Genomic DNA, 12,944 nt, shown 5'->3' with positions numbered 1-12,944 from the left:
AAAGGTGTTGGTTCACGTGAATGTTGCTGTCTCAACTCGTGCCCCTCGTGAGGGCAGGTCCCTCATGGGACAGGGGGAGTCCCCAGGGCCCACCAGGTGTGTCCTGTGCAAAGCTGCTGTGCTTTCATCGGGGCTGTACCTGCCTTTGAGACGTGTTTTAGTGGGACCTTGTTGCTGTACAAACAGAACTACGCTCTCCAGCTTGCATTGGCATGCAGGGTACTTAATTATTGCCGAAAAGTTAATTAAAAGGTGTCCTAACGTCCCTTTTTTTTGAGGTATTGATACTTTATTTCTCCTGTCAGCTCAGTGACCTCCTGCTTTCCCAACAGCGGCTCTGCTGGAGCTGCAAGCTGGAGTACCAGCATGGGATGTGACGGGCTGGGGGTGCCGGAGGCAAGCTGCGGGTCCCACGAGATTTGCTGCTGAATGCAAACTGTTCCTTCCGTGGCTGTGGTGGCCGGCAGCCCCACGAGCCCGCTGCAGGCAGGACGGGTGTGCATCTGGGAAGATGTACTGTTGCACGAGTTGGATTTGAGCTCACGAGAGTGACCAGGCGGAGTTACAGCACTTGCATGGCCCCCCTTCATCCCTAGCTCTTATTCATCACCAGCTGCAAATTGCTCTTTTAGTGTGAGTAATTGGAAAACAAAATGAAATCCCAACGCTTTCTCCAAAAAAAAAGAGAAACTGGAACAAGGCACTGCGCTGCACTGTCTCTGCCTTTCGCATAGGTTCATCACCAAACCAAAATGCTTTGTTGCGAGCAAACTTTGATCCCATCATCTGTGCTGCTGGTTTAGAAGTAATCAACAAGCCTGGCTGCAGGAGAAGCGGTTAATGCATAGCGCTGCTCTCCCTTCATCCTGAGATTAGCCTTCCGGCGGGGTTTTCCAGCTCTGAGGCCAGCCCAGAGCGGCAGAAGCAGGCAGAGGACGGTGAAGGGATGAGAACACCCTAGGGGGGAGCTCAGCCATTGGTCAGCTTAGCGACAGGCTGTGGAAGGGCTCTGCATGCCGAGCTCCGGGGTGCGAGGCGGCCTGTGGCCGCTCCATCGTTGCGAGCCCAGTTGTTGGTGCAAAGGTCCAGCACCTTTGCCTGGCTGGACCAGGAGCACACTGGGTTTCCAGGATGGGTGAAACAGGATCCACCATCGCTACTATAAAAGGGTATTGTGTAAGCGCAGTCCCACCAACATTACCCAGGACCAGCTTTTAATTAGCTAATAATATGTAATAGAAACATCAGTGAAACACCTCACTTGCTTCCTTTTTTAGTGACTTAAAAAGTCAAAAGCTACAATTTTGACCTGTTGCAGATCACCTCAGACACGGCCAGATGGTACAGACGAGGCGTTTTGCGGAGTACCTTTAGTCCCAGGGGATCCGTAAGGGCTTATCAGACCCTTCCATGCATCGTCTCTGCTCTGCTCCTCTGTAGGAGCCTTCTTTTGTAGTGACATTGGACCCTGGCAGCGTTGCTTCTTGCTGCATGTTGAGCAGGATCCGTCCCTCCTAGCACGCTGGAAGTTAAAAATCCCAGGGCTGCTGGCCCCTCACGATGGTAATGAATGTCTCCTGTGCCCTCGCTCCTGGCGAAGGCAGATGGACGGCATTGCCGTGTCCTATTTCTGCAGCTTGGCAAGCAGCTGGAGCTCCTTGTGCTGCTTCTGTGTGGAAAGGACAATCCCAGCTCTGCTTGGGGCAGTGGTTGCACAGCTCTCTCCTGCCCACCCCTCTTGCATGCTCCCCTGTTCTGCCATACCTGCTGCAATTGGTTGTATTGATCGGAGTTGGAAAAAATTCTAGAAAATGAGGAAGGGGTTGAGCCAGCTTCTTGCAAACCGAGCATCTCATTTTTTCCTTCTTGTTTTACTTATCTTGAATAAATAAATTACATCGTCAGACTCTGAGCTCTGTTTCCAAGAAGGAACATCAGCTTTTGGGAGCTGAAGGCCTGCATAGAGGTCATTGATGTCCCAAATCTATTCTGGTGGGTGGAACTTCTGCTGGAAAGTCCTTCTCTGCAAGGCTGCTCTCCCTCCCTCCGCCAGTCTGTGCTGGTAGTGGGGATTGCCCTGATCCAGGTGCAGGACCTTGCACTTGTCCTGGTTGAACTTCATGAGGTTCACATGGACCCACTCCTCCAGCCTGTCCAGGTCCCTCTGGATGCCACCCCTTCCCTGCAGTGCATCGACTGCCCCACTCAGCTCGGTGTCACCTGCAAAATTGCTGAGGGTGCCCTCAATCCCACTGTCTGTGTCGTTGATGGAGATACGAAATAGTATTGGTCCCAGTACAGACCCTTGAGGGACACCACTCCTTACAGGTTTCCGCTTGGACATTGAGCTACTGAATGCAACAATTTGGACGTGTCCATCCACCCAATTCCTTATCCCTCTGTAGTCCACCCACCAAACCCGTATCTCTCCAAATAAGAAGAAGGTTGTGTGGGACCGAGTTGAAGGCCTTACAGAAGTCTAGATAGGTGACATCTGTAGCTCTTCCTTTGTCCACTGATGCAATCCCTCCATCGTAGAAGACCATGAGCTTGGTCATGGTCTTGGTGAAGCCATGTTGGCTGTCTCTCATCACCTTCCTGTCATCCATATGTTTCGACATGTCTTCCAGGAGGTTCTGCTCCATGATCTTACTGGGCATGGAGGTAAGGCTGACCAGTCAGTAGTTACCAGCCTGGGGCTGGAACAGGCTTTCTAGCAAATCTGGTGGTTTTTAAAACAGGTTTCATTTTTATTACTTTTAACTCCATGAAACACTATGGAAAATGTTTTAACGAATTCCGTAGATCCCTAGGAAGGATCCCTTAGCAGTGTGCTCCCAGAGACCAGACAGCTCGTGGGGCTGCCAGGTCTGTGCTTCCTCGTTGCATTCACTTTTAAAAAATACCCTACATTTCATAAATGTAAGTGCCAAGATAAAGAGGCACATCAACGTTAACCTGCAAGAGACAGAAGGAAAATTTTAAGGCAAGAAAGGTTTATTTTTTAAAATTTCCTTGGAGGAACTGTGATCAGGATCTTCTTTAATTTTTTTATTGAAAAAGCTAAATCTTTGCCAAAAAGATCCTTCTTCCCAGCTTTATCAGGGATCTTGGCCATGAATTAGTTTGAAGCTTTACTTTTCTTGATTATGTTGGTTGATTGTTGTCAGTAAAGAACGGCGGGTTGCAAAGAGGGGAAGGTTTATCGATCTGAATAAGAAGTGAGCGAGGATGCTTCGATGGCTGAGAACCGTGTCGTGCGTGTGCAGTGTCACCATCACAGTGACGCTGAGGCGTGCTGTGGCGGGCGCATGTCAGGCGCCTGCAGTTGACTGTGAAGGGGGAAGGTCTGGTGCCTGCTGCTGCCCTGCTCGCTGCTGGTCAGTTTGGAGGCTTTTTCCCTCCTTTATTGATGGTGGCGAACAGCAACGCTGAGTGTCGGGCTGCAGGCAGGAGTCCTCCCTGCCCTGAGGAGCATCCCGCATAGCGGCTCTGGGCATCGGCTTGACCTTGGACCAAAGCCTCCTCTCCCCTTCCCAGAAGGGACTGGGGACATGGCCCCACAGTGCTGGTGGCCATGGGGGCCATCCCTGCCGCCCTGATGTGCTCGGGGCCAGCAGGAGCGGAGCAGATGTCCTGGGTCGGCTGTGGGATGTGGGGAGCCTGGCCCACCCTCTTAAATATCACATCTTGCCCCTTAACTGCTGCTCTGCTGGCCGGGGTGACTCCAGCCGTGGCGGCGGTGATGTTGTGGTACTTCAGGTTCCTGTTGCTGAATGTTACTCGCCTTGAACGGTTAAATAGATTTGAGTGAGTCACTTAAAGAGACGCCATGGATGTGAAAATAATTGTCTGGGAAGCCTGTGCCTGCCAGGTCGCCAAGTAATCCTCACATGTCCTGTGACTCAAAGCCAGCTAGAAGGAGTGTTTTCTCCCTGCTGCTCAGCTGTAAATGTGTCCAGGGAAGGCGTCCTAACTCCCCATTCTGTGTCCCCCTCCATCCGTCCACATGGTCGTGTCCCCTTCCTGAGCAGCCAGCGCAGGGGGATGCTTGCCCACGCTCACCGGTTGCCCTGTGCATCCTCAACGACAGCACCACTGCAGCGCATCCCTCAGCTGGAATTGGCAGGGAGAAGGGAAAGTATATAGCGGTGAGTTATATGAAATTGTTTCATAGGATGGAAGGTGGATACAGGTGGGAAGGGACCTTGGAGGTCCCTGGTCCAGTACCCTCCAGCAGGTCCATTAGATCAGGTTGATGAGGCCTTCACCCAGCCGTATGCTGAGTATCCTTAAGGATGGACATCCTATAGGCTCTCTGGGTCCGGTGTTTGATTGCCTTCATGATGACAACTCGTTTTCCTAATATCTAATTTGAATTTTGCTTGTCCCAGCTTGGTCCATGACTGTTTGTCCTGTCCTCTCCAAGCTTCAGCAAGAAGCTGAAGGTCTCCTCTAAGGACCAGCAAGAAGTCTTGCTCCAGCTTCTCTCCACCTTCCTGCTGGGTAGTCGTAGGCAGCACTAGGAACCCCCTTTGCTGTCCCCTTACTAGGTGAACAAGCCCAGCTCTCGGCCTGTCCCCGTGTTTGTGGCAGCCTCTTGTCCCCCAGTACTCCTGGGTCTTCCTCCGTTTCCCCATCAGCTGGCCCAGCCTGTCTAGGTGCAACGGGTTACTCGGCCCAGGCTGGTTTGTTTTCTTGTCCGATACAAGTTCTTTCAAGAACAGGTAAAAAATAATTAGTCAAATGAGAAGTCAAACTGAAAATATCCTCTTCCTTTCCCTGCATTTGTGCTTATCCTCTAGCAAATCCGTAATTGTACCACTTCCCAGGTGAGACCACTGTGTTGGCTTGCTCAGAAATACCGGAAGCCTGGGGTGAAGGTATTTGCAGATGTGTTTGTTTTCTCCTTTTCCCAATAGTGCCGAAGCTCTTAGCTCTGAGTCAGAAATGTGTACAACTGTCGATAGGATGTGACCTTCCCCCAGCACATTCCCATCATCATGATTTTCTAATTATGCCTGTGACTGCCAGCTGGGAGCGTACAGCATCAGAGCTACCACAGCTATTGAAATGACTCAGTTAATGTGCCTAGAGTCTATTAAACAAAGTTTTATTTAATTAAGTAAGTCTTGATCTCATCAAAATCAAGAGGGAGCATTAGGGTGGCAGCATTTCCAAGAAATCATATTTGAATGGCAAGTGGTTTGTGCCTTCTTTAGTATCTGGATCTTGAGATTTCGCAACGTGCTGGTCTCACTGCTGAGTTTTGGGGTTGGCCAGCCCCATGGTCAGGGCATGGCTGTGTCCCTGGCAAGCGAGCTGGGCTGCCGCAAGCCCGTGGGTGAGCCCAGGGTGTTTCGTACCACCCATCCTTTTTGCAGGTGCTCAGCATGAAAGGCTGCGCAGGCAGAGCACAGTTGGGCACCTGCGTGCTGGGCACGGGTGCTGTGCCACCATGGGTGCTGCGCCACCTGCTCCAGCCCTGCTGCTGAGCTCAGGGGGGTCCGGCAACTTCTGAAGCACAGGGTAGCGAGGGGCATGCGTGCACATCTTGGCTCCTTCAAGGACACTGGTTTCTGGGAGAGGAACCTGTCTGAGATCACACACTCACAGAGGGGTTTGGGTTGGAAAGGAGCTTCAGAGATCATCCCATCCAACCCCTCTGCCCCGGGCAGGAACACCTCCCACCAGCCCAGGTTGCTCCAAGGCCTGTCCAACCTGGCCTTGAACCCCTCCAGGGATGGGGCAGCCACAGCTTCTCTGGGCAACCTGGGCCAGGGTCCCACCACCCTCCTGGTACAACGTTTCTTCCTTATGTCCGACCTAACCCCAGCCCCGTTCAGTTCAGAACTGCTGCCCCTTGTCCTGTCGCTGCAGGCCCTGGTCAAAAGTCTCTCTCCCTCTTTCCTAGAAGCCCCTTTAAGTCCTGAGCAGCCGCAGGAAGGTCTCCCTGGAGCCGTGTCTTCTCCAGGCTGCAGAAGCCGAACTCTCTCAGGCTTTCTCCAGAGCAGAGGTGTTCCAGCCGTGGGAGCATGTTGGTGGCCTTCTGTGGAGCGTCTCTGCCAGGTCCATGTCTGCGTTGTGGTGGGGAGCCCAGAGGTGGAGGCTCCTGGTGGGTGTGAGGAGAGCGGAGCAGAGGGGGATCATCCCCTCCCTGTCCCTGCTGGCCACGCTGCTGGGGATGCAGCCCAGGAGATGCTGGGTTGATGTCCCCATTTGTCACCCACCCTCAGTCCTTTGCACAGCTCATCAAGGAGCTTCACTCCAGTCCGGGTTTGCTGAGCATGTCTCGTGGCTTGGAGATGCTGCTGCAATGTCAAGAAAAGTCCTACAAGCCATGAGCGCTTGGAGATGTGGCGATGGTTGTGCTGTTGGTGGTGGTGAGCTCAGAGCCAACTTGTGTCATTTGTGCATGGGAGAGAGGGCAGATAGCCCTGAGCCAGATTCCATCGGTCAGGCAGGTCTCGGAACTTCCCCAGCTGATTTACTTCTACGCTGTAGTTTCCTCCTTTCTGTAGCTGAGTCCATAGTCCTGGCAGCCCGGCACACTCTTGTATAAGCCCTCGCAGGCTTAGATGGGCGGCCCTAGGGAGATGCTGAGACTCGGTGATGGGCTCCGTGCTCGACAGGGCTCTTCTCCCAGTGGGAGATGCGTGCAGGTCATGCAGGTGCGCCTGGGATACCCGTGGGGATAGGGAGGAAGGGACTTGTTTGTATTTGTTTTTATTTGCAACTCCTGCGTCCCTGCCCGTTGAAGTATGAGAATTTCTTTACACCCTCCCACCACTGCTGGGCTGCTCCCAGTCATTCCTGAGACGCGGGCTCTGGGACTGGGGGGATTTCTGGGCACTTCAGCCCTTACATTTCTGTCAAAAGCAGCAAATTCAGGCTAGGAAGTGAACACACACACACACAAGCCGGCTGTTAGTCAGGGGGTGCCAGTGGCAGATGTGACCTTTCGTAACACCCTAGGGAGGGCTCACCAGCATGGCAGGAGTCTGTAGAGATCAGGCCTCGGTGAGCAAAGATTTTTGGTGTCCGGCAGCGGTTTTCTCTCCTCTACATGAACCAGCCCTGTGTGTCCCATCCCTTCCACTTTCTGCGGAGAGCTGGTTATGAGGCAGGTTAGGGCTGTGGGGGCAGGAGGTCCTGCAGAACAGCTCCCCAGCTCCCTGCTTCCCAACTAGCAACAGCATCATTGCCAGGTTCAGGACTGTGGGGAGAGTCCATCGGGTGCGTGGGGTGGAAGTGCTCCCAGTCTGGAGGTGGGAGTGCTTGCAACTCTGGTCTCCACATGCTATGGGGCAGGGGCAGCAGATTTTAGCAGTGATGCCAACACATCTGTGTTTGCTCTTTTCTTTCTCACCAGAAACGAAGGAGGAGCTGGAAGAGCTGATGTCTGACATAAAGAAGACAGCGAACAAAGTGCGCTCCAAGCTAAAGAGTGAGTATGTTCCTGCCGTGCTGCTGCGGGGCTCTGCCAGCTGCGCTCCTGCCCTGCAGCCCAGGGCAGCGGGTACCGCAGCTCCCGTCCCAGGGATGCAGCAGGCAGGGAGAACTGCTGCCCCCTGTCTAGCTCCGTGCCCCCACCGCTCAGTGCTTCCCGCTCGTCCGCCGTGACCAGAGATGCTGTGGGGCCCTGCCTGTCATGCCAGCCCTGTGCCAGCGCTAGCTGGTGTTTGACTCGGGTCGAGACAGTTTTGGGGCGGTTTGCTCGAGGTGGAAAAGGGCAGGTTACAGACGCGCAGCCTGGCCCTGTCTGTGTGTCCTCTGGCATCCTGAGCTGGTGCTGGGAGGGGTCACAGAGCTGGGGGTCTGCAATTCCTTTGCAGGGATCGCCTGGGGATAGGCATCGCCTTCCCTCCTCCTAGCATCCTCTAGCTGCTTTTTTTTGCCCTTTGTGAATTTGCCCCCTTGTGCCCCATTCCCAATGGAGGTGAGGAAACAGGGCCACGAGAACCTGATGGGCTGCGAGCATGTCCCATGCCACCAGCATTGGCAGGCATTGGGCTCTCCAGGTGAGCCCTGCCTCTGAGGAAAGCCACGGCATGGCCAAAGGTTGGGTTGCCAGGGCTGAGTGGTTGAAGAGGTGTTGCTGTGGGCCTTGCAAGCCTCCAAGAAGAGCTGGCTCTTCCCCGGTGAGCCAGGTTGGCACAGGCAGCCTAGGCAGGTGCAGCACCGAGGGGTCCCCTCTGGAGAGCCGTGGTCCCTCTTCCCTGTGGGGCTTCAGCTGGGCCAGGTCGTGCTTCTGGCCCTCTGGCAGTGTGCTAGCACGGGGCTCGCTGCCCCAGGGGTCACGCTTCTCGCTTCCCGCATCCAGCTCCCACCAGGCTGGTCCTGTCGTCCCTTGTTTTTCCATCCCCAGCACAGACTTCCATTGCTGTGGTTCTGCCCAAGGCAGTGGTGCCCCCCTGCCCATCCCGGTTATGCTGGCAGGAGGCACTGCTGCCCCTGGGCATGGGCTGTGTGGGGCAGGTGGTGGGGAAGAAAGGGGCCGTTGGGCTTGGGAAGGGTATCCTATCTCATCAGCACGCCCCATTGTCTTGGTGTGCCTCCACCTTGGGAGTGCAGGGACTGAGCATGGCCAACGTCGCTGTTGGTTTCCACCATCAGAAGAGTCAGTCGATGTCTTTGACAAGCAGGGAGTGACGACAACATGCCCATCAGCCTGCCGATGGTCAGGGTTGTGCTGGAGTACTCAGACAAGCCCAAAAGCCCAAGACTGGACCCCAGGAATGCAGGGGGTCAGTGAGGACAGCAGCACCTTGAGGCAGGAGGCAGGTCACCCCCGCACAGCTCGGATTGGCCTGCAGTGGTCTTGGCCCTCAGCCTGGGATTTGTTTGAGCTTGTTGCAGGAGACTTGGCCGTGCCTGAAGGGTGGGAGAGGAGCTGGTGCTTCCCCCATGGCAGCAGCATTCTCCCTAATTGCAGGGCTTCATGGGAGCTCCACAGGCGTGGAGGACTTGGATATGGCTGGAGCCGTTTGTCAGGTTTGTCACTACTGGCATGACCATGTCCCATGTGTATGCCAGAAGACTTGTACCTCTGTTGTCCCCTTGGTGCCCTTTGTCCTCCTGATACGTGATCTCAGCTAGACCCGAAGGAGAGTTAGGAGCCAGTTTACCTGTTTCATAGGCCATGGACCCTTCCGACAGACTAAAGGCCCCGGCCATACTGGGATCCCTGGTGTCCAGGTGGGGACAGGGTTTGGCCTGTGCAAAACAAAAGTTCTTTTCCATTGGTGCTTTGTTCTGTGTTTTTTAAGGGGCTTTGAGAGCCTGAAGGTTTGCAGGACAGGCTCCGATTCCTGTTTTCTTCCCCCAGAAAAGACTCGCTGGTATTGTATTTACCCGGAGCAGCGAGATTATTAGTCCGTGTGCTTTGTCCCATATTGCCTCATGGCCTGCGTGATCAGTGAAAAAAACAGTCAGGACTGATCAAAAACACCATCTGCTGACAGCGAATTGACTTCTTTAGGACAGACATTGCTCATGCAGTGGCTAATTCTAATTACCAGCTTCTTGGGAAAATGTGATTTTATTAATTGTCATAAATGCACAATGTTTGCCAATACTGTTCTTTGGGAACAGGGAACGATTTATGACAAGTGTGGAAGAAGACTCATTGCTGATGAAATACGCTGGGCGAGCAGCAGCCAGGGCGTTCACAGGCAGGGGGGGTGTGCAGGAGAAGCGCTGTGGCCGCCTGGCTGTGTGGGACGGGACCTTTCAGATCGGTTCTGGGTACAGACACTTGTTCCAGGAGAGAATAGGAAGGAGCGCAGGATTTGTGTCGATGTTCCCCAGCGCTTACTTCCTCGGAGCATGCTGTGCTGTTGGACACCCTCTGCCAGCATCGTGAAGGGTTCTCCAGGCCCACAGTCTTCCTTACAGAGCTGCTGCTCTCTGCAGGGCAGTACTGCAGGGCCACCCATGCTAACCAGCACGCAGCAGAAACACAGGTGCCTACTGTGGCGGTGGTGTCCTGCCCTCTGCCCTGCTGTGCTGGGTGGTAATTGGGAGCCACTGGGCGGCTCCAGGGAATGGGGAGCCCCTGCTGCAGGAGGAACTTGCCCCATGCTGGGCTCATGGGACCTGCTCCAGCATGGAAGATGCTGGGGAGAGCCGGGCTCAGAGAGCTGTGGAACATCTGCGTTGGGAATGGAGTCATCAGCCAAACTCAAGGGATGCCACCGGCTCATGCCTGGTGGTCTACATGCAAACATGTATCTCTGCACGCTGGGCCAGCCTGCTGATGGGAGCTTTCCTCCAGGCTTTTTAAGTCCCTGAAGATTTTGAATTAGTATGTCCCCAGCTGGCCTCGAGGAGCAGATTTGCACTGCCTTGGTCTGTGCCAGACCTCGTGCCCTGCAACCCCCTGCCCTCCCCATGCCCGAACCACAGTGGGAAGCTGAGCGGGGCGGTGCTCCTCCCTGCCGCGATTTATGGCCTTTAGGCAAGTGGGGATTCATCTCACTCAGTTGCACTACTGAGCATAATTAAAAGGGCAAATCTCTGCTTTGCTGCAGAGGACTGTTCGGCTTTCGCCAGCCTGGTGGGTCCTTCCTGTGCAAGGCCGGGCAGCTGGCAGACCTGCTATTTTTAGGGTCCCTGGAGAAGTCTTGAGCTTCGGTATTTTGCAGAGACATTTTAGCTCTGGGTTTCCTCCTGCTGCCTAGCAGGGGGAAGACAGCACCGCATTTTGTTTGAGTGCCAGAAAGTGCAGAGGTCAGACCCGAGCATTACATCAGTTTTGTATTGGAAGCCCTGCTTACCAGCCTGGGGGTGATGGGTGCTGCCCTCAACAGCACCAAGTCTCGGCCAATGGCCAGGCACCGAGTTCTTTGGGGTAATGAAACGGGGCTTTGCAGCTGGTCCATGGGCTAGAGTCCATAGCTGGGGACTGCTCAGTGCCAGACGCTCCTCAATTCACAGCCTTCAGTCTTTTACAATCCTTTTACCAGCTATCCCTTTTTTCTACTTTAAACAGCACAAAATAATCTGTGTCCTTCTACCCCAACCAGGTATTGAGCAGAGTATTGAACAAGAGGAAGGACTGAACAGGTCATCTGCTGACCTGCGGATACGGAAGACTCAGGTGAGTCTCTGCCCTTTGGCACTGGGAAGGGGAGGATGGGAAGCGGCTGGAGGCAGTTGAGGGATCCCAGGAGGCGGTGGGAGAGGAGGGCTGTGCTTGGCTTTAGAGCAATCAAGTTCCTGTGTGCAAATATTGGGCAAAGTAATGCAGCGCGTGGATCAGCAAAAAGCCAGCCTGAAAGACCCATGACAGAAGTCCGTGCAGCAGGAGGTGTGGAGGGGAGGGCAGCGAGCATCAGCTGCGTCCTGGGGTAAAGTCTGGGCGTCTGCATGGAAGAACAGGTTGGGGGGTTTCTGCACATCTGTGTTAAGCATCTCACTAAAGGTGATTTTAACCGGGGCAAAAATACCCTCTGAAGTGCCAGCTTTGAGGGAGGACACTTGCCTGCAATGTGTTCAGAAATCCGAAGTCACCGTGTGTTTCTGCAGTGCCTGGAAGCATGCTTGAGCAGCTCATAAGTGAGACCAGGGCTTCCTGATGCAGCTGGGTGACTCACCTAAAATATCATTTAATCTAAGACGACGGGTGGTTTTTCAGAGTACTGTGCGGGCCTGCAGCCTGCTGGAGGTGTTCTTCTCTGCTGGGGCTGTAGTTGCCCCTCCACCAGGCACTGGTGTGGCTTCACAGTGCAGGAAATGTTAGACTTTTGAGATGCTGACACAACTTCCTCACATTCCCATGAAACCACCAGTAACTAGCACCTTCTTTTGATGGGTTCTTTAGCGGGGGGTGGAGGTCCCTCTCCTCTGCCTGGGTGGTCCCGAGGCTGCGTTATGCTCTGTTGTGGTGAACAGTCGTGCTGCTTGTGCTTCTGTCTGCAGCCAAGGCAGGGTGGAGAGTGCTGGCCCTCAAGAGATGGCCACTGAGGGACGGGAGGCTTGTCCGTGAGTCCAACAGTATGTGCTAGAAACTGGAAGTCACTGACCCCGCTTTGAGCCAGAGGTTGGGCTGCATGATCTCCTGAAGTCCCTTCCAGCCTGAATTATCCCGCAATTCTGAGTAACTTCCCTCCCACCCCTCGAAAGTCAAGAAATAGCTTAGAAATATTTGATGAAAGAAGTGCTGGGGCATCTTGTGGAGAGGCTTTTCTCTCTCGGGAGCAGCCGATTGCAGTGGGAAGGTCTGATTGCTGCGGATGTCCCTGCTGGGCGCCGCTCGGATCCTGGCCTGAGGCAGCTAAAAGCGAGGACAGGTCACAAACACCTCTCTGATGTCTGTGGTGGCTGCTAGTGGGAAGACTCAGAGCACACCAACAGAGACAGCGCAGTCAGTGGGGCCATGGCAAGGCCATCGGTGCAGCAGAAAGCGCCAAAAGAAAATTTCCTTGGGGAAGCAGTGGGCAGGCACGAACTGGGAGGGCAGTGCAGAGCGCCTGGGAAGCGCCAAGGGAAAGGACGTTGAGGGAACAGGGGACCGGGGAGATGACCGAGCTCCATCCACTGCTCACACAGCCTGCGGAATCTTCACAGGTCTCAGGTTAACTCAGAAGCATTTGGCCTCAGGTGTTATAAGACAAGGTTCCCCGTGGTCTACAGCTGCTTTTGAAACCAGGGCTTGAATTCCTCAATAACGTGTACTTTGTGAAAATAGGACATACTTTTACTGTTTTTCTGAAGTCAGAGCTATGTAATTGTCTTGGACATCCCAGGATTGCACAGCGTGTGGGGACGGAGGCAGGAGAGACCAAGGCTGTGGCTCTGGTGGCCTCTGTTGGATCAGCCAGTGGTGTAAATTTATCTGGATCAGGCATAGGCATGGTGGCACCTTGGCCCCAGTACGTGTGCAAGACTCTGTGCTGGCCGGAGCTGCCACACTCTGCTTGCACCACACGCAGGAGGGTAGG

The 12,944-nt window shown here is 54.2% G+C and overlaps 1 protein-coding gene across 2 annotated transcripts in view; it reads left to right on the top strand.

The window, feature by feature from the left end:
• The window catches only part of STX1A (syntaxin 1A), a 96,591-nt gene that overhangs the window by 58,895 nt on the left and 24,752 nt on the right, over positions 1-12,944 (top strand). For both annotated transcript variants that reach the window (XR_010072047.1, XM_063341934.1), the window contains exons 4-5: positions 7,373-7,447; positions 11,028-11,101. Coding sequence is in view for 1 of the 2 variants with exons in the window: in XM_063341934.1 (XP_063198004.1) it covers positions 7,373-7,447; positions 11,028-11,101 (149 nt within the window). In the remaining variant the exon portion in view is untranslated. The remainder of the gene's footprint in view (positions 1-7,372; positions 7,448-11,027; positions 11,102-12,944) is intronic.

This window comes from Chroicocephalus ridibundus, chromosome 7, assembly GCF_963924245.1.
Source record: "Chroicocephalus ridibundus chromosome 7, bChrRid1.1, whole genome shotgun sequence".
Lineage (NCBI taxonomy): Eukaryota > Metazoa > Chordata > Aves > Charadriiformes > Laridae > Chroicocephalus > Chroicocephalus ridibundus.
Note: the sequence above shows the minus strand (reverse complement) of the source record. Positions and strands in the feature narration are given on the sequence as shown.